The sequence below is a fragment of the Phalaenopsis equestris genome, unplaced genomic scaffold (genome assembly GCF_001263595.1).
Source record: "Phalaenopsis equestris unplaced genomic scaffold, ASM126359v1 Scaffold236069, whole genome shotgun sequence".
Lineage (NCBI taxonomy): Eukaryota > Viridiplantae > Streptophyta > Magnoliopsida > Asparagales > Orchidaceae > Phalaenopsis > Phalaenopsis equestris.
This window is the reverse complement of record NW_018253915.1, coordinates 15,320-35,389: the sequence shown is the minus strand read 5'-3', so window position 1 is coordinate 35,389 and position 20,070 is coordinate 15,320. Positions and strand designations below refer to the sequence as shown.

The following is a 20,070-nucleotide window of genomic DNA, read 5'->3' as shown; positions in this document are numbered from 1 at the left end:
GATGAAATCACCTCAACATTGAACAAGATCAGTGGAGGGTGCAAGCCCATGTGCTTTCGCTTTAGCTAACCTTATGAAATATAATATTTTTGAAACTATTTATAATTGTTTGATTGATTTAAAGGAAGAATAAAGCATTAATTTTTGTTTTGTGATTTGAAGTAAAAAATGAATTCAAAATAAAATTGGATGATGACGATGACGGTGGTAGTCGAGCAGCTGATGAGCTGTTATGTCAATGACCACAAGCTAAATATTTATAGCTTGACAAAATTTAGCAACCATAAAAAATATCAGAACTCATATACATTTTATTTTAAATTTGATTTTCTTCAAATAAAACATAAATTAAATACTCGATTTGCATTATTTGAGGTGCAATGTACATAAAATTCTTTCTTTACAGCAACGAAAAAAGTTAGAAAAAATATATATGCAAATAAATTTATAGTTGTTGAGAATTCGGACGGACTCACCTAACGTACCCGAACAGGCGAATCTCGCGGGAGTCGAGTCGCAGGACACGTATCAGGCCTTCCTGCCACGTGGCGCCTTTCCCTTTCTCCCAAATTTTCGTTTCACCGGCTCGCTTCCAATCTCCTCGGACCATTCTACTACGAATGCCTCCCTCCTCTTGCCTTCTTTTAAGAAAGCTCGCAGTGGATGTAATTAGGGTTTGCATCTGGTATGAAGGTCCCCATTGGCTTTCTCGCCAAGCTATGGAGCTTGTTATCATTCCTTCCTTTCTTCTTCCTTCTTCTGCTGCTTGGTGTGATTAAAGGTACTTTCTTTTAATTTCTCCACAACTTAGATAAACAATTGGGTGTGGATATCCTGACCATAATTTAGTGATGATGAATTTAAAATTTATTTTGTTTATATTGCAATGAATGCAGTATACAAGTTTTTTAAATATCCGAACCTTGCATTCATTTCAAGGAAAATCCACAAAATTGAAAATTCATGGTGACAGCTTGTTTATCAGAATGTTATGAATCAATTTCTTACTTTTAATCTTGAACATCGTAATGGTGCTTTGAATTTATCTTTTGAATGCCAATTCTAATTTTCTATTTCTACTAGATTGTTTTTTCTTGCCTAAGATGTTTACTCTATGTTAAGCAACTTCGTACACAGGTTTTATCCATATTTTTGTTGGCCTACACATTTTCTTAACTAAGCTTTGGCATGAAGATTCACACTTTACTTTTTGGGGGATAAAACTTTTTTGCCTTAGTCCCTAATAATTGGTTTCCTCAATTTCATATATTTTTGATTGATTTATTTATTTTGCCATTGTTTCTTACTCCTTTCAAAAGTTCCTTCACGACATGCTAAAATGCCTCTAAAATTTTTTGCTACAAAACATCTAAAACATGGACTTTTCCAAATTGTTCACATTCATGCGATTAGATTTTGTAGTAATATCCACCAAAACAATTTAAGTAAAGCGACTTAACCTCAATATCTATGCATTCATATCCACCAATGCAAAATTATAAAACTCTAACTATTACATTCATTTATCTCAAAATGTATTTAAACTCCATAAATACATGGGTTTCTCACTAATAAGGAACAAAATACATCTCACCATCTTGCACTATGAAAATAAATAATGTACAATAGTTAACCTACAATTTTATTGAAATGACTTTCATGAGTTCACCATTTAACAAAAAAAAAATCACCGTGATTTTTTTTTTGTTAAATGGTCAACTCCCCATTGAAATGACTTACATTCTTTTTTTAATTCTGTTTGTAGCTGATATTAAAACTCTTTACTTATTTTTAATAAAATGAGTAATTTGTTTGGGTTTTGAGTGAGTTGCCTAATAATTTTTAAATTAAACAACTTGTAGTTGTTGGAGTAACAAAATTCTATTTGGTAATGAAAGTTAGAATTTAGTTAAACTTTAATACCCAATTAATGACATTCTATGAATGTCCTGAATTTTATTGGCTAAAAAATTGACATAGGTCTAATCAATCTTTTATCATGATAGATCTCAAAGCCATTAGATTTATTTTGAGTTGGGTGCAATATAAATTTTGATTGGTTTTTTACATGAAGCACTCATGTAAAAACAAATCCATGATTTTGAGACGCATTTTGATCAAAATTTATTAAGAATATCCTTAGTTTTTTTTTTCTTTACTGGTTTCGAAAAGAGTGAGCTCTTAATTTTAACTTAGAGCCATGATGTACAACTGGAGACTGCTTATAAATGTTTTGGTATTCATTGATTTGAACTTCATTTATGTTTAGTAGATAAAACAATTAAATAAATTTGAATAAAACCTCATAAAAAGCAAGGATGATTTATTTGGTGAAACTATAGGTTATATGTATGTATGCATATGTGTGTGTCTGCGTGTGTGCGTGCGTGGATGGATGGATGGATGGATATGAATTTATGTATTTATGCATGCAAGACATGTGTATGTATGCATATATGTATTGATGCATGTGTATGTATGTATATGTGTACAATACAAATGTATGTATGTATGTGTTTACGTATTTGTATGTGTACAAAAGCCCACTCTGTAAAAATGGTAAACGTATGATCATATTGAAATTTGGCTTGAAATAATATAAACAAAATTAACTTGAATAGGATATTACTCGGTTTGGCTTGAATTCATATAATATATACACCCATAATTAAGTCTAGAAAAAATACATCTTAGCCTTCTTAGTTGAACAAATTTGAATGATGTTAATGGAGTTCGACGACCTCCCACTTATGAAATACTTCTTTAAAGAGGATAAGTATTTTATGACATGTTCCATCACATTAATCAAATAAATGAATCAAGCTATCACTAAATTAGGAAATCATTGAACTCGATTTGGTTAACTCAATTTTGACAACATGATTAAAATACAATGTTTTTCTTAGCCTTGTTTTGTGTTTGGAGTAAGCTAGTGAGGTTAAAAGTATATAATGTTAAGAAAATACTTTATACACATTTAATAAAGATGTATATCCACCAACCATTTAACATAAAAAAATATTTATTGGTCAACGCACCAAGTGTTGGCCTTTTTATAAGAAAAAGAAAAATTTACATACATACCACACAATTCTTATTTATTTACATATCTGTCACTTAAAGGTTGATATTTACATTTATAAGACCTTGGTGTTAAATTTATGCATGGAAAAGAGTGCTTCACTTTTAAAAAGATATTGATGGTGATATTTTTTATGAGATGTTAAAGGTTTGAGTAGTAAGCATGTAAGTATGAATGTTTAGGTATTGATATGTAAATACATAAGAATTGTGTCGTATGTAAATGCCCCTAAAAAAGATTAACGTGCAACTCATAATAGTTTGAAAGAAGTTGCCCCATTCAACAAAAAGAAAAAATCCATTGCGATAAAGGAACTCACTTCTTTATAGTTTATATGCTCCCATTTAAGATTTTGGATAAATATACTTTTCTTATTAAAATCATAAGAAGTGGTGCTCCCTGAAATTTGCTTATTTACAAGGCATATCCAATCTTGATTTAATGCATATAATATTTATTTAATGCATTATAATATACTTTTCTTTATTTAATGTATTATAATATTTATTTTAATAGCTAGCTAAAGCTTGATCATTATTGTACAATTGTTTGTTGTACGGTTTTATGGTATTGTATTATTTATATAGCACTTTACAATTCATATAGTATAGTATGTTCCATGTTGTAAAGTATAATTTATATAATTTTATACATTGCTTAAACCAATAAGCTATAGGAGCATGTTTAATGGTGCTTAGGGTGCAAGTGAGTCAAGTTGGATCGTGAGCTTACTCGGGCTTGACTTTTAGCACGCTCGAGCCAAGCTTATCAAGCCTCGAACTAGAAGTGTATGACTTGATTGTTTATGGAGTTTGAGTTCCAGTTTTGAGCGACTCATCTTGTTGGCTTGTCGAGCAGGTTGAAAAATTAGTTTGATAACCGTTGCAAGTTTAGTGAACGGGCGAGGAATAATTCTGATGCATGTGAAGAAGTAGTAAAACCTATTTTTGACTACTCTAAGTAGCCATAGCCTGTAACTCATAAGTCCCACACCTCTCGCGTCTTACTCTCGCCTCTCGGCCGTGTCTCGCTCTCTAGTTTTAGGTGCATATAAGCATTGTGACATCTTGCAAGTGTGTTCTAAAATCTAATATCTTTCTTTTCTTCTCTCTGCTTCGTTCGCTCGCTTGTAACTTGAGTTTGTTGTTCTCTCATCACGTAGCCATGCCTCCCATTTTTTGTGGCTGCCGTTGGTTGGTTTCTCAACATAATCAACAATATATGCCTCCTTTCCTTTTAATATGCATTGTTCATGTTCCGCGACTTCACTTTATTTTAAAGATATTAACCAAAAAGTAGATTAATGACAACCATTTTAGTCTGTTATATGTGAAGGGTCATCTAGAATTTGTTTTTTGGTGTGGGAGTCAAAATTTTCAATTATGTTTACTAAAAGTAATTTACATCTATATAGGGTTATACAATGATAAATTGTTGTTGATATTGTGGCAATTGCAGTGCTGAAATGGAGTTGCACATGTGTACCACAAGGGTTCTATGAACAACTTAAAGAATCTGTATTATTTTACTCTTTTATGAAAAACTTCATAATTTGGCTCACAATCAAGCTCAAAATTGAGCCAAGCTTGAGCTTGAAGCCAAGGTTGAGCTTTTGAGCTGAACTCGAGTCAGTAAAAATTATCACAATTCGAGTTTGAGCTTAGCTTACGAGTTTAATTCAAACTTGAGCCAGCCATATATCTCACGAGTCGGTCTCGAGTTTGGTGCAGCTTGAGCTTGACTCGACTCAACTCATTTACACCCATAATGGTGCTCAATGAAATTCAATAGCTTTGTCATAATGCCTGATCATATTATTAAAGATTTTATTAATTTACATAATATAATTGATATAAAAAAAGCCATCTAACTATAAATTAAAACATTTCTACTTTTTTTATTGTGTTCATCCCCTTTAGCATGCTATGTAAAAATGATTTTAAATGCTTTTATGATAAAAATTAATATTTGTACGGCACTTGAAACTGTCAATAGAAATCCTTTGTACTTGAGTCTTTCTAAGTGGTTCAATTTTAGTCCATCTCTAAGTTTGCAAAGCTCTAAGTTGGTCCTGCTAACAATGCCATCTTATCATGATTGCTAGTGTAACTTGTAGAAGAACTTAACAAAACCATATTATATAACATTTCACACAAGATTTTTAATCATCAAATCGAAAGTCATTAAGGGTATGAATTTTAGTTATATGATAGATTTATACGAATGTTGTTGAAGTCTTACTGGTTATGACTGATTTATGAAAATGGTATTTAAGTTTTACTAGCTTACGAAATTAAATCAAAAACTCATCATATCATCAAATGTTAATTATATATTATTAAACCTCTAGTTTAAACCTGAATATGGAATAGAGGTAATCATTAAAAATACTCTATCATAGTGCGTTAATTCAGATCTAATGATTATTTAATAATACTCATGTATTGGGAGTAAAGGAACCCTTGAAATAACCACACTAGCTACCATGTTATCTCAGAAATAGTTCCACTCTCTCTCAAATGCACTAGCGGTTTTCATGCCAATCTAATATCATAGCAAATATTAACTTTAGATACCTGCCCCCAAAATGAAGTAAAATCATAACATAATTTGTCCATTTAATTAATATTATTTATTTGCTATAAATTCATCAGAAAAATCAGATCCTACGATAGGTTGCTCTTAATTCCTAAAATCTTTAGTTAATTTTTAACATCAAGGTCATTTGGGTCAAAATTTCCAAATTCATTTGTGAATTCGAGAAAAATTAAATTCATCCAAATTCAGTAGATGACTTTAAAGAATTGATAATTTTGATCTTTTTACATTGCCGCCTTCTTAATTTGTGAGTCAATTGATCGAAATCTTTCTTTACTGCATAAATTTATCATGCAAAGAGGTGAAAACTCCCAAATGGGAAGAACCTACTTAATCTCCTTCAAAACGGTGGTTATCTTATCACTAGTTCATTAGTGATTTGATTGTTGTTGTCCAATGGATGACAAAAACCACCCGCATAATAAAAAAAAGTAGGAGAGAGAGAGAGAGAGAGAGAGAGAGAGAGAAACCCATATGAATAGTTCATACATCAATCCTACTCTGTCGAGTCATTGCTCCTCTCCACCCCTCTCCCAACGCTCCTGTCTGCCAACTCCTCTCATATCCTTATAACCAAAATTTTTTTCTTAATTTATAACAAAGAAAGGTGTCAATCTATAGAAGTTGAACTTTTCTATTTTGGGTTATTGAAAGCCATGGTAATTGAAAGTGCTAAGCATTGCATACCTCTTTTCTGCTAAATATTGTAGCGTTTAATTTGAAACTTCCAATTGAGATTTTTTGTTGAGAAGTGATTTTATAGGTAGAATTATGAACTATTTGGAAGGTTCTCTACTTCACAAGTCAAGGAAATTCTTGTTCATGTTGTCCATAAGTGGTATTTTGCAAGGTTGTGAAAACCGGATCGGGTATCGAACTGGAAGAAAGAGAGGTGTAAGGTTAATTAATTCGATCAGGGTCGAACCAGGAGTATACCCAAATGGTGTAATAATTAAAACAATTATTTAAATATAATCAAAATGATATAATAATCATACAATAAAGCAAATAAGTAAAAATAATTAAGTTTAAACATAATTGATTACCATTAGGCCTAATTTTGAGTATTGATTTTATACTTAGCTTGAGCTATGATAGAATTAACTTAAGATAAGATTATCTATTACTATAATTTGCATTTAGTCATTAACTATAGAAATGTTAAAGAAAGGTGGGTTGTATGGAGCACCTTTATTCTTGCCACACCCAATCATCTCCTTTCTTCAAAAAGCACGACTGTCTTGGAGGCAGAGGATGTGGAAGAATTGGAACCGAGCACATCAACGAGAAAGCTGGCAATGCCTCTACAACTGTTGCTGTATACCTCAATGATCTCAATGACGATACAGTTCATCGTTACAAGGATAAGCCCCATCACCATTTCATATTGTCGGATCTGCATTAGCAACTCGAGCAGATGCTTCATCTTTACCAACGTCTCGAGATCGTTGCGTAGGGCGATATCGGAGTAGAGGAGAATGTCATTGGTGAGGAGAAGCGTCTTAAGTGCCCTTGACATTGTGTTCATACCGATTCTCCCACATCAGAATCCTTTTGCTGGTTTTTGGTTAAACTGGCAGTTTGGGGCGGGTCCAAAACGGTTCATTGTCGAAATAGTTGAATTTGAATTTCTGACCGGATCGACATGTCCGGTTTGGTTTTTAAAACGCTGTTATTTTGTATAATTTTTCTATATTCTTACTATTCTATTTTCTATCATTCTTTGTACGTAACTAAACCACATAAATGCTCATTCGTACTCTAGAAAATGTTATTTTTGTTCACTTATTTTGATGGTGAAAACAAAATTATCACTTTGAGGGATTTTGAGGTTATTGTTTCCTAATTACGTTGAACCAAATGATGGAATCTTGTGATCTCATTATTAATGGAAAGATTTAATCTTGCTACAAACAATTAACTGAAGACCAAGTAAAAAGATTTTTGCACTAATTCCACGATATTCTACTATAATCCTTTCTCACTACCATATTTTTAAATTTACCAAACGGTTACTTAAACATTTTAATTTTTTCTCTAGCTCTATTAAAGAGAGAAAAAAAAAAACTCTGAATATACACCTATTGCTCAAAACTTATCCAATTTTGCAGACATTACAATTATAATTGAACTGTTTTCTCTCATTGTCACTTACGATTTTGACTGAAAAAGATTCAGTTTTCTTTTTGGACATTTTTTTTTTCAATTCCATCCCATGATCTTAAATATCAATTGTAGATCATTTTTTGCCCATGTTAATATAACCACATTGGATGAAAGAGCTCATATTGATTTACTGGTTGATGCTATTTGTGTATTGAACTTAGTATTTGGTTCTCTATTTGCAGCTGCAATAATTGGTCCTGTTGTGGCTATTCTGGTTTTTGTTGGAAACTCAGCTGTCATTATTGGTTTGTGGCCTGTACATTTCTTCTGGACTTTATACTGCGTGACAAAGTATGAGTTACAGTACTAAAATTTCATAATTACTAATGCTATTGTATTCAAGTGCTTAAACTTCATGATTTCTTTGTGGCAGGACCAAGATACTCGGGCCGGTTTTGAAGTTATCGATTCTGCTATGCTTGCCTGTGCCTCTGTTACTATGGCCAGTGATTGGGATTTTCGGATGTATATTAATTGGTGTTGGTTATGGGTATTTTGTTCCATTAATTGCCACATTTGAAGCTGTTGGAGAGGATACTATTGACAGACTGTATCATTGCTTTATGGTTAGTCACACAACTGATTTATAGAGTACAAATCAATCATTATCAATGATAGTTTGGGTGGGGCTTCGGTTATTTTAATTAGTATTAACATAATTCTGTTAGTGTTAACCTATTCAATGTTAGAAAGTGGGTCTTATGTAGTGGTTCGATTAACGTTTTGATTAATGGTTGTAAGTTTTTAGTTATGGAAGCAAATTCTTTGTAAACTTGTGTTCATTAGCTTTTCTGTACACCTGGGAGATTAAGAACTAATTAGGTGTCTCTAAATTGATAACATATCCTAAAGAAAAAATGCGGCCAGACTCCACATATATAACCTGATAATAAATCTATAAAATAAAATATCTTTTAAACTTAAAATACGGGACATGAACAAATAGCTCATTGTCTTTGTCTAAGTATGGTCTCAGTCTTCAAACTCCAAGGAACCCACACACAATTTATTTTTAATATAGACTCAATCACCTAGACTCAAAACATATTAGAAGAATTATAAAATTACGGCCTCTATTACCCACAAAATAGAGTTAGTAAGTAGTTAGTTTAGGCCTTGGAAGTGTGAAATGAATAATGTTTGGTGAGAGTCACTATATTACTTAATTTTGTTTTATAATTTTGCTTTTCGAACAAGCTCCATGCATAAATCACTTGAACGAATGCAAAAGAGCAACAAAGTGAAAAATAAAGTAACTTAAACAAACAAATATTAAGAGCATGGAGAATTTCTATGGGATGACCTTTGCGAGATAGATTGGGAGAGGTCCAAAAAAAAAGACCAAATCATCTGGAATGCCTATCAACAAAAGAAGGCCTATATAAGTCTCCCACTTATATAACCGGATAATCAATGTTCAACATCTTTGTTCTGGGATTAAGAGCTATTCCTAAATGAATGTTTTCCTTTAGTTAATTATATCTTAGAAGATATTCAAAAATATTTTTAATTAAGGAGTCTTACGTTCTAATATATGGTAGAAGGGAGTATAAAAAAATGAGGGCCATCACTTTAGTATGGGAATCCCAATGTATCAAAATCAGACCCGATCATTGTGCGAGGGTAAATCACTGTATCTCAACGGATGACAACTTATCAACAAACAGAGACCTATGAAGTGACAGCAACCAATTTATCAAAATAATAGAATGGTCTAAAGGTGGTATGATATATCAAAAGCATTGTTTAGAAATTTGTAGAGATTGATAGACATGGTTTAATCAGGATTCCATAGATTTGTTATCTCAGACTATTTATATCTTAAGTTCATTTAGTTGTGAAGGTAGTCAATTCAACATAACCAATAATTTTTTATCATCAATTTGTGTACTTTTGTCGTCTAAGGAAACTTTATAAACTCAAAGTTAAAAGAAGGGATACCCTAGAGTCCTACAAATCTATCTAAGTTGAAAACACAAGAACAAGACTTAGTCCTATAAAAGAGTGACAAATTGCTTATGAAACGATGAGAGATGATTAAATTCGACTACATGTTTCATATTGTTTTACAAGGGATTATAATCTTCTTCGAGTTAGGACCACCTATGAACACTCTAAACATTCTAGGCAAATCACTTTGAGTTCATTTGAATCATATGGCAATATGATAGGAAAAATAAGTATATTTCTCTGGACATAGTATGGTGGATGCATTGCATCTCTCGAGATTGGAGCGTCGGTCGCAATGGACCGTTTGTTTTTTGGGAAATATGATTGCAGTCATACTCAAGAATATTGCCTCACAAGTTTTTAGCTGCTGCTTTTGAATCTTTTGCCCCCAGCGGGGGTGCTTTCCATGCGAGCTTGTAAAACAACCCATGTATTGAGTTTTGAAGAGATCGACTTATTATTCTAGTTGAGGAACTCTAGTACGGTGAGGGGGGCGTTGAGGAAGCCTTATTTGCGACGAATATTGTCCTCTGCGTAGGAACGGTTTTCAAAGCCTTGTTGTTTGGATGAAATGTGGGATGGCCACCCTACCACAGTCGTGTTTAGGACGTTAACGTGAATATTATGACATGATTATATTGATATCTTTTTTGTATTAGTGTTTAATGTGATGACATGATATCCATCATTGATGTATAATATACTGGGCTCATATAACGTTTTATTATTAATGGTTAAAGTATTTTATGTTATTTGTATTAAAAATAATATTAAGTGAATCATATGCTTGACATAGAATTTTAAATACATAATTTAATTATTTATATTTATATTATCTCTACATTGCCACCACTTTTGCCGCACTTGGCATATTGTCTGCATATAGATTAGGGAAGTCAATGCTTCAATGACAAAGGCTCTTTAAGTGAGTGATCTAACTCTTGGCTGTAATGTTTTAATGAGCATTATTCATTAGGAAAGTCAACATTTCAATGACAAAATCGTCTTAAATGAGGGTTCTAACCCTTGGTTGTAATGTTTTAATGAGTATTGTTCATGAGTATATCTCATTCATTATATGATTTTGTTAAGTCCATGTGATTTAAAATCTATCACATAGTTTTTTCAGATCATATGTAAGGTCATGATTTTAAATAATTTTTTTTTAAATTTTATCATTCATATTCATATTTTAAAAACATATTTATTCATATTTTAAAAACATATTTTTAACCTAAATCATTTATTATTTAGATCATAAATGTGGTAACTTGTTTTTCAAATTAATAATATGTTCATTAACATAGTTATGTATATAATTATTTTTAAAAATCTAGTTTAAAAAAGTTATACCTTAGAGCGATGAATGTTACCTCGTTTGGATCTTTAGGGTGGTGTCATACTAAGTGGCTTAGCCAAAATCAAATGAACTTACCTTGTGCTACATTGATTTTCATACACTTAATTTTATGCGATTAGGATACGACCCTTAGATGTTCGTTTGTATTAGGGTAGGGTGTACTTTAGATTTTTCATACATGTGGCTATTATTCTATATTAATTTGTATCTAGTCACATGTTTTATGATTGCTTCTTTTTTCTATATTTATTGTGATTTGAGACTTGTGTAATAGATTAAGAATTATATTTGGTCTTTTGCAGTGAGTCATGTTACCCAGAGGAAACAACCACAATAAATATATAAATATATTTTTTGATTGCATGTGCTAATTATGAATTTCCTCCACTGGACATGATTTATTTCTCGCTTGCATGATTTATAGAATTACCTGTTAATTCTAATTTGTAGGTAATACAATGTAATTTTATATTTCTATAATATACTTTTAGAGTATAGATACTCGAATCTGTATTAGAAACATGATATGTACATGAGTTCCTAGGAGTTTGAAGACCGAAATCATAGTTGAACGATTATTAGGAGTTGAAATATTGGTCATGTCCCATACCTTTTTGTTTTTCTTGGATATCTTGATTTATTAAGGACACCTTAATATTGTTTCATTTTGTGTGATTTATTTTCTTTGTGCACGTGTTGATTTTGTGATTAGTTTTAGATTGTGGTCTGTTTGGGCTCTCACAAGCTAGAGTAGGCTCCAAGCATAAAACCCTTTTTCTATCCTCTTTAATAATTTGAAAATTTTTATCTTAAAATTTATTGTAGAAAAAATGACAATTTTTTTATAATAAAAATTTAATATTCTTCATGGCTCATGACTAAATTGTAAATGATTTGCATTGTAAATCTATAGCCCAAGTCATGTTAATAGGGCCTCCACTCTAAGGATAAATATTTTATTTACCATACCATGTCCCATAGAAGCATACTTGTATCTCCTATTTGACTGAGAACATGATTTATACCAACATTTAGGTGGTTTTTCTAGAACATTTAAGAAATTTAGAGAAGATTTTGACCCATACAAGATTGTAAGTCCTTGTAGAATAATTTTAACTATTATAGTCAAATTTATCCATCTCACATTGTTTCTTAGGCATTTGTAGCTTTGCTAGAAATAAGTCATATCTCTGCCTTTTCTACTTGGATATTGTCATATTATTCTAGGATATCTCCTTTTAACTTTTAGTTGATATTTTCATAATTATTACGCCATACTTGAATTGTTGACATGGAATTTTAATTGTGTTGGGTCTATTATCCTCACAATTAAATAGACTTAGTGCCTAAATAGTCTAGCAGATCCATGCAATCCTAGTTAGACCGTCCATCAAATTTAAAAAAGTTTTTATCTCTTTTTGATATATCGTTTGGGCCTATTGCATCCCTTTGATAAATTAATTGATGTCACTTATTTCTGTTTATTGATAAGTTGTCGCCCATTAGGATACAATGATTCACTTGCTGTCCTATGACTTGATTTGGTTTAGATGTATTGGGATTCACATTTTAAAGTAATGAATTTGATTTCTTGAGATTTCCTTTTACCAGATATCAAAAAATAAGAAATACCTCCTTAATCAAGAGTTCTTATGGGTTTCCTTCAAGATGTAATTAATCAAACAAATATTTTTGTATGGGAGTTACTTTTAGCTCATAACTAAAACATAGAAATTTGATTCTGTGGTTATTTAGGGTGGCCGATGGATTTATATAAAGCTTTTCCATGGATAAGTTTTTGGGGTGATTTGAGCTAATTTCCTTTTGGACATCTCCTGATTTATCTCACAAAGACCATTCGATAGATATTATCCACATTTCATTTATCTGTTTGTTTGAGTGGCTTTATTTTTCTCCCTTTCTTACTCGTTTCCACTCATTTAGGTTATTTAGTAAATGAGACTTTTTGAAAAGTTGAATTTCTTTGTGTAATTTTAATGGGACGATCAAAATAACCGAATGCGGATCACCCCTTTTTCAGCATAGAAAACATTTGGGGTAAATGAGAGTATTGCCCCCTTAGTAAACTCAATGGTAATCATTTTCTGAGCAGTCATATCTCAAAAGATCTAAGCAATCACATAAGGCGGTGCTTCTCTTGGCCTGGTATTGGTGGAGTGTTCAAGAAGTGTAGGTTGGGTGTTAAAAAATATTAATTTGGGTTGAAGTAACTTCAATCCTAGTTAAACATTTTTACACATTTAAAGTGTTTTAGGGTAATGTGGTTAACTTGAGCTGTGGTTAACTTGAGCTTAGGAACTTGAGCTTAGGATAACCTCAATTAATTAGGCCTAATTGAAGTTACATATAAGTCACTGATAACCTCAATTAATCAGGCCATATTGAAGTTACATACAAGTCACTTTTGATAACGACGTTGTTGTTTTTAACCCCTACCTCAACATAAGGGGCTGATGCAAGAACATGCATCATTTCCTCAGCAGAAAGATTGACTTTACTCTCTTTTGTTCTCAAAGAACGAAAAAAGCCTAAGAATTTTATTCTTAATTTCTTCATCATAGATATTATTAGATTGCTAATAAACTGCTTCCTAGCAATTTGTAGTGCTTGTATCTTGTATCATATATGATGCCAAAAAGTTTAGACGATCATATTTTCTAAATTCCAAGTAACTTGATTTATATAAAGTTTTTCCATGAATAAGTTTTCAGGGTGATTTGAGCTAATTTCCTTTTGAACATCTCCTTCTGATTTATCTCACAAAGACTATTCGATAAATATTACCCACATTTCTTTTATGTGTTTGTCTGAGTGTCTTTATTTTTCTCCCTTTCTTACTCTTTTCCACTAATTTAGGTTATTTAGTAAATGAGACTTTTTGAAAAGGTGAATTTCTTAGTGTAATTTTAATGGGACGATCAAAATAACCGAATGCGATCAACCCTACTTCAGCATAGAAAACATTTGTGGTGAATGAGAGTATTACCCCCTTAGTAAACTCATTGGTAATCATTTTCCGAGCAGCCATATCTCTAAAGATCTAAGCAAACACATAAGGCGGTGCTTCTCTTGGCCTGGTATTGGTGGAGTGTTCAACAAGTGTAAGTTGGTTGTTAAAAAGTATTAATTTGGTTTGAAAACTTCAAACCTTGTTAAGCATATTTACACATTTAAAGTGTTTTTGGGTAATGTGGTTAACTTGAGCTTAGGATAACCTCAATTAATTAGGCCTTATTGAAGTTACATATAAGTCACTGATAACCTCAATCAATCAGGCCTTATTGTAGTTACATACAAGTCACTTTTGATAACAACATTGCTGTTTTTAAGCCCTACCTTAACATATGGGGCTGATGCAAGAACATGCATTATTTCCTTAGCAGAAAGTTTGACTTTACTCTCTTTTGTCCTCTAAGAACGGGAAAAGCCTAAGAATTTTATTCTTAATTTCTTCATCATAGATATTATTAGATTGCTAATAAACTGCTTCCTAGCAATTTGTAGTGCTTTTATTCGGTATCATAAATGATGCCAAAAAGTTTAGACAATCATATTTTTCTGAATTCAAAGTAACTTGATTTAATAAGTTTTCGGGTTGATTTGAGCTAATTTCCTTTTGGACATCTCCTCATGATTTATCTCACAAAGACCATTCGATAGATATTATCCACATTTCTTTTATCTGTTTGTCTGAGTGGCTTTATTTTTCTCCATTTCTTACTCTTTTCCACTCATTTCGGTTATTTAGTAAATGAGACTTTTTGAAAAGGTGAATTTTTTAGTGTAATTTTAATGGGACAATCAAAATAACCGAATGCGATCACCCCCTTCTTCCGCATAGAAAATATTTGGGGTGAATGAGAGTATTACCCCGTTAGTAAACTCGATGGTAATCATTTTTGGAGCAGCCATATCTCAAAAGATCTGAGCAATCACATAAGGCGGTGCTTCTCTTGGCGTGGTATTGGTGGAGTGTTCAAGAAGTGTAATTTGGGTGTTAAAAAATATTAATTTGGGTTGAAGTAACCTCAAACCTAGTTAAGCATATTTACACATTTAAAGTGTTTTTTGGTATTGTGGTTAACTTGAGCTTAGGATAACCTCAATTAATTAGGCCTTATTGAAGTTACATATAAGTCACTGGTAACCTCAATTAATTAGGCCTTATTGAAGTTACATACAAGTCACTTTTGATAATGGCGTTGCTATTTTTAAACCCTACCTCAATATATGGGGCTGATGCAAGAACATGCATCATTTCCTTGGCAGAAAGTTTTACTTTACTCTCTTTTGTCCTCATAGAACGAAAAAAGCCTAAGAATTTTATTCTTAATTTCTTCACATAGATATTATTAGATTGCTAATAAACTGCTTCCTAGCAATTTGTAGCGCTTGTATCCTTTATCATATATGATGCCAAAAACTTTAGACGATCATATTTTCTGAATTCTAAGTAACTTGATTTATTTATATGCATGACAGGATGGATGCAAGAGCACCATCAATGGAGCTTGTACGTTGGTGCGAGATTTCAAAGATATTTGTTTCCATTCTTATTTTTCATTTATGGATGGACTCTGTGAGAAAGTAGTTGATGATGAGATACCACTTGATATTGAGTATGAATGTTTTATGCATATTTTTACATTTCTGCAAAGTCTATGTTGGCCAATTCCTCAATTTATTAAGTGTCACTCTCTTAATTTATACATATATTCTTTATTGATTATTTTGAGATTCGCAGTTTATCAGTGAATATTAGCTCTTTGTTTGGATCTTTCTTTGTTTGAACTATTATACATGAAATTTCTTTACAAATCTTGATTTATTTTAGATGATCGATCTGGTTGTAGATCCACACTCATGAAAATAAGGAAGCATTCTTCTCCTTGCTTTCTGATTTTTACTGAGCTCATAGTAAAACATCATGGAAGGCTCTCTTTAGTGTTGTAATATATGTTATTTTCCGAAATTTTTGTTAACACGCTGTTAATTTTCTAACATTATCCATGTGATTATATTAAGATTTTTTGCTTAGTGGCATCGCTGAATGATAGTTGATCATTCGTAATTACCTTGCGTTCTTAAGTATTTTAACCAAACACACTATATTTGATATTTGTTGTAATTATTTGAGAACACCATCATCTTGATATCATTGTTATTTACAAAACATTAAATGCTTATACCATCAAACTACTGAAGAAATTGAGCATAGCATCAGACCTCTTTGAATTTGCATGATTTATCATGATTTATTGAAACTATGGCACCTTTTTTTTTTTGTAAGGTTAACAAGGCTGCCATCTTGTCTTCTGGTTTCGGTGCTTGGAGTGCCAATTGATGTACTTGCAATTAGCATCGTGGCATTAGCGAAGAGTCCATATATGCTATTAAGAGGATGGCATAGATTATTATATGATTTGATAGGGAGGGAGGGGCCTTTTCTGGAGACTGTTTGTGTTCCCTTTGCTGGCCTTGCAATTCTTTTATGGCCTCTAGCTGTTATTGGAGCGGTGGTTGCTGCTTTCATTTGCAGCTTCTTTCTGGGGCTCTATGGCATAGTTATCGTTTATGAGGTATCATATATTACTGAACATGCTAGATAAATAATTTTAGCTTTATATATGTTATTTTTTATTTAAATAAATACATTTGTAGCTGCTTTTAGGAAAATTCTCTGAAGATGGGATTTGCTTATGTTGTTTCTGTGGTTTCTTTATTTGATGAGTACACAAATGACCTACTTTATCTGAGGGAGGGATCCTGTCTCCCAAGGTATCAATTTAGTCAAATAAGATTAGATAAGATTTAGTTTTCTTTCTTAGAACAGAGCATTTTTAATTTTACTCACGTAGTAAAATAATTTAAGTTCTGAGAAAAATACCAGACAGGCCCAAATACCGAAGACATTATGCTACAATTGCTGAGAAAATTACTAAAGAAAAACAGAGTGAGAATGGGATTTGTAGCCCTAAAACTACGAAGTTAGAATTGAATCAGTCTCGGACATTGAGGAAGGTTATCCAACAACTACAACCAATGCAGGTAAGAAATGCATTTACTAATAATTGATCTTTTTTCTGTAAAATTAAAGATTAATGCCTTGTATAAAATTTACAGATCTGGGACTGGCTCTTTAGATCTTGTGAGCTAAATGGAAGGATTTTACTGACTGATGGTCTCATCAGCATTGAAGACATAGAGGAATATATTGTTAAAGGAAATTCTAAGAAACTAAGCATAAGATTGCCAGCATGGTGTATTTTACAGTGCTTGCTTAGGTCTGTGACGATTGATGCAAATGGTTTGCTTTTATGTAAGAACCATTTTTTCCTCTTTTATGTTTTTTTTTAATTATTTTCAGTTTCACCGAAAATCTATTTGTTCCTATAATGTTAATTATATCTAAGTTGATTTCAATTTTAATAGTATTCTGATTGGATTCATCAGCTGATGGGGTAGATCTGACAAATTTTAGCTGGCCGAAGGACAAGATACTGGAATGGCTGTTTGGGCCTCTTTCTATTATGAAAGAACAAATCAAGGGATTGCACTTGGAGGAAAATGAGGAGTCATGCTTGAGAAATTTGATCATGACCAATAAGAATGATAGACCTCAAGACTGGGAAAACAAATTTCCTTCGAATGACATGGTGCGGACAGCTCAAATTCAAGCATTACTTAGAAGGTATACTTTAATCTTCTGAATGTAACCCAAATAACAACTACATGCTTGATGACATTGTTTCATTATTTTTTTTTGACTTATATATCATATATGTTAGGTTTGAGACACTTGATAAATGATTTAGTGAACACACTGAAATCATTGATTGGTCTCCCTTGATCGTTTCATCCTTCAATATTAGCTTTACTAGGATATGATATTATGTTTAGACAACTAGACTTCCTTTTCCTGTGCAACGTATTTGGCCTAGTGGGTGGGGATGCTTTATCCTCAATCGCAAGATCTTGAGTTCGAGCTCTAGCACATACAAATGTGTAAGTTAAAAATAAAACATAGAAAGGGTAAACTGGCTATTACAAAATAGTGACAATGGATAAAAGCGCAAAGGTTTCTATTGCATAGCATTGTTAGGTGTATTCTTCCAATCTTGGGCTGATGTTACGTATCTTCATTCTCAATTTGCTGCTGCTAAGTTTTGTGTGATGTGCTTAATATTATCCTAAAGTCTTTTTGCTCACCTTTTATCTTAGTTATCTTTGGTCCCACCTTTTTCCAACAAGTTTATTGGGCCACAACCATTCGACCAGTATTCATATTGATAAAAAACAAAGTTTTATGTATTAATATGCTTGTGGAAATATGAGAAATTCAACCAGGCTTTTACGAGTTAACGAGCATAAACTTGCTCTTGCAGAAGTTGCTCGTTCATTGTATATGCGAAAAAATATGTTCCATGTTTTTTTTTTGTTATTATGCGACCTTTTGGAATTACAAAAAATCTAGTTTGTAAATTGGACAAATTATTTTTCTTAAAATAGTTGACCTGGTTATTTGGGCGAGTAATGCTAGCTTGCTGCAGTTCTAAAATGACCGCCTTTGCACAACTTTTCGAATGATCTACCAAGCTTTTTTGGCTGTTTGCAAAGTTCTAAATTTATTTCATATTTCATTTGTTTCTACTTATTTTTCCCATTTAACAAAACTTTCTTCTTTTTATAAAGATCTTTAGTAATCGATTCTGTTATGCTCTGAATTAGAACCAACATCAGCAGGCTTCAAGTTTTCTAATATAATGAGGATGATGCAATGAATGTTGATCTCTTTGAAAAACAAAATCCTAGATAAAAAACTGCTTGACAGACAAAAATTACTTTCATTATCTGTAGAATAAAAGACACTAGAAGTAGAGTTGAAGTGATAATGATTGATTAAATATGATAAAATCATTAAGAATTTTGAACCACTTAAAATTCGTTAGCAATTAAAAATTTTCGACTGTAATTAAAATTTCAATTAAATCAAAATTTAACCAAATTAAACATTCCAGCAAGTAATAACAAAAATATGTAGCAGAAATAGAGAATGGAAACAATTCACACAAGCGAATAAAATTCAGTCATCATGCTGCTACAAGTAGATATGATTTCCACTAAAATTCGGTAATTGCACTTGTTATTATAGCTTCAAGTTTCATTATTAAAATTTTTTTCTGTGCCATTTTTTTGAGAAAAATTTGGGGGATCTTATTTTTAAATTTACTATAGATTTTATCTATGTATCAGACATTTTGTTCTTCAAGAAATTGATAACATACTGTCTTTGCATGTTGAAGATGGTGAATGTTGTTTTTTTTTTAAATTCAAAATGCACGATTATGCAAAATTAATATCTTTTTATTAAAATAGGAATTTTGCTTGTGCTCGTTAGAGTTTTCTATATTCTTAACGGTTAAATGATTTTGTGCCACACAGGCTTCAAGGCATGGTTGCTTCATTGTCTCGAATGCCAACTTTTCGCCGGAGATTCCAGCATTTGGTGAAGAATTTATATGTTTATGCTATAGAAACTGGCAAATTGAGCTGGAATGATGTCGAGTTTAAAACTAGAAGCAAAATAGGTAGGGATCTTGATGAAAGAAGAAAAAACAATAGAAACCTAGAAAGAGCAACCAAATCACTTCCAACCCTTAATAATACTGAGTTTGTCTAACATGTTCTGTTATCTGGCCTCTCTCTCTCTCTGTAATGCAGGGACTTATTTGTTCTTTCTTGTTTTTATTTAAGGATGTCAGGGAAAAATCAGTAGGTAGGCCTTTTAGTAAGGAGAGAGATGAGATGGAAGAAAACTTGATAGACAACAAATAATTGGATGTTTCTTTTACTCTTACTTATTAGTTCTATTGTTGATGTTTGTTTCCTGCTG

General features: G+C 32.0%; 1 protein-coding gene across 3 annotated transcripts; it reads left to right on the top strand.

The window, feature by feature from the left end:
- The first annotated feature begins 591 nt into the window (after positions 1-591).
- LOC110039267 (uncharacterized membrane protein At3g27390) lies at positions 592-20,062 on the top strand. 3 transcript variants are annotated; one of them, XM_020744275.1, is made up of 11 exons: positions 593-781; positions 8,029-8,137; positions 8,220-8,412; positions 15,660-15,796; positions 16,468-16,756; positions 16,849-16,955; positions 17,072-17,225; positions 17,301-17,496; positions 17,631-17,868; positions 19,620-19,872; positions 19,915-20,062. In XM_020744275.1, the coding sequence occupies exons 1-10, from the start codon at positions 688-690 to the stop codon at positions 19,855-19,857; spliced, it is 1,755 nt and encodes a 584-aa protein (XP_020599934.1). In that variant the 5' UTR covers positions 593-687; the 3' UTR covers positions 19,858-19,872; positions 19,915-20,062. The 3 variants fall into 3 exon arrangements, with proteins under 3 accessions (XP_020599935.1, XP_020599934.1, XP_020599933.1); XM_020744274.1 differs by having other exon boundaries at positions 19,620-20,062; XM_020744276.1 differs by lacking the exons at positions 19,620-19,872; positions 19,915-20,062 and having other exon boundaries at positions 592-781; positions 17,610-17,687.
- Positions 20,063-20,070: the final 8 nt, after the last annotated feature.

What these genes read in the sequence shown, in the direction of transcription:
- LOC110039267 (XM_020744275.1), top strand. Translation starts at nt 688, where the DNA reads ATGAAGGTCCCCATTGGCTTTCTCGCCAAGCTATGGAGCTTGTTATCA. An exon ending in ACTTTATACTGCGTGACAAA is followed by an intron (nt 8,138 to 8,219) that starts GTATGAGTTACA and finishes TCTTTGTGGCAG; the next exon opens with GACCAAGATACTCGGGCCGG. An exon ending in GAGATACCACTTGATATTGA is followed by an intron (nt 15,797 to 16,467) that starts GTATGAATGTTT and finishes TTTTTTTGTAAG; the next exon opens with GTTAACAAGGCTGCCATCTT.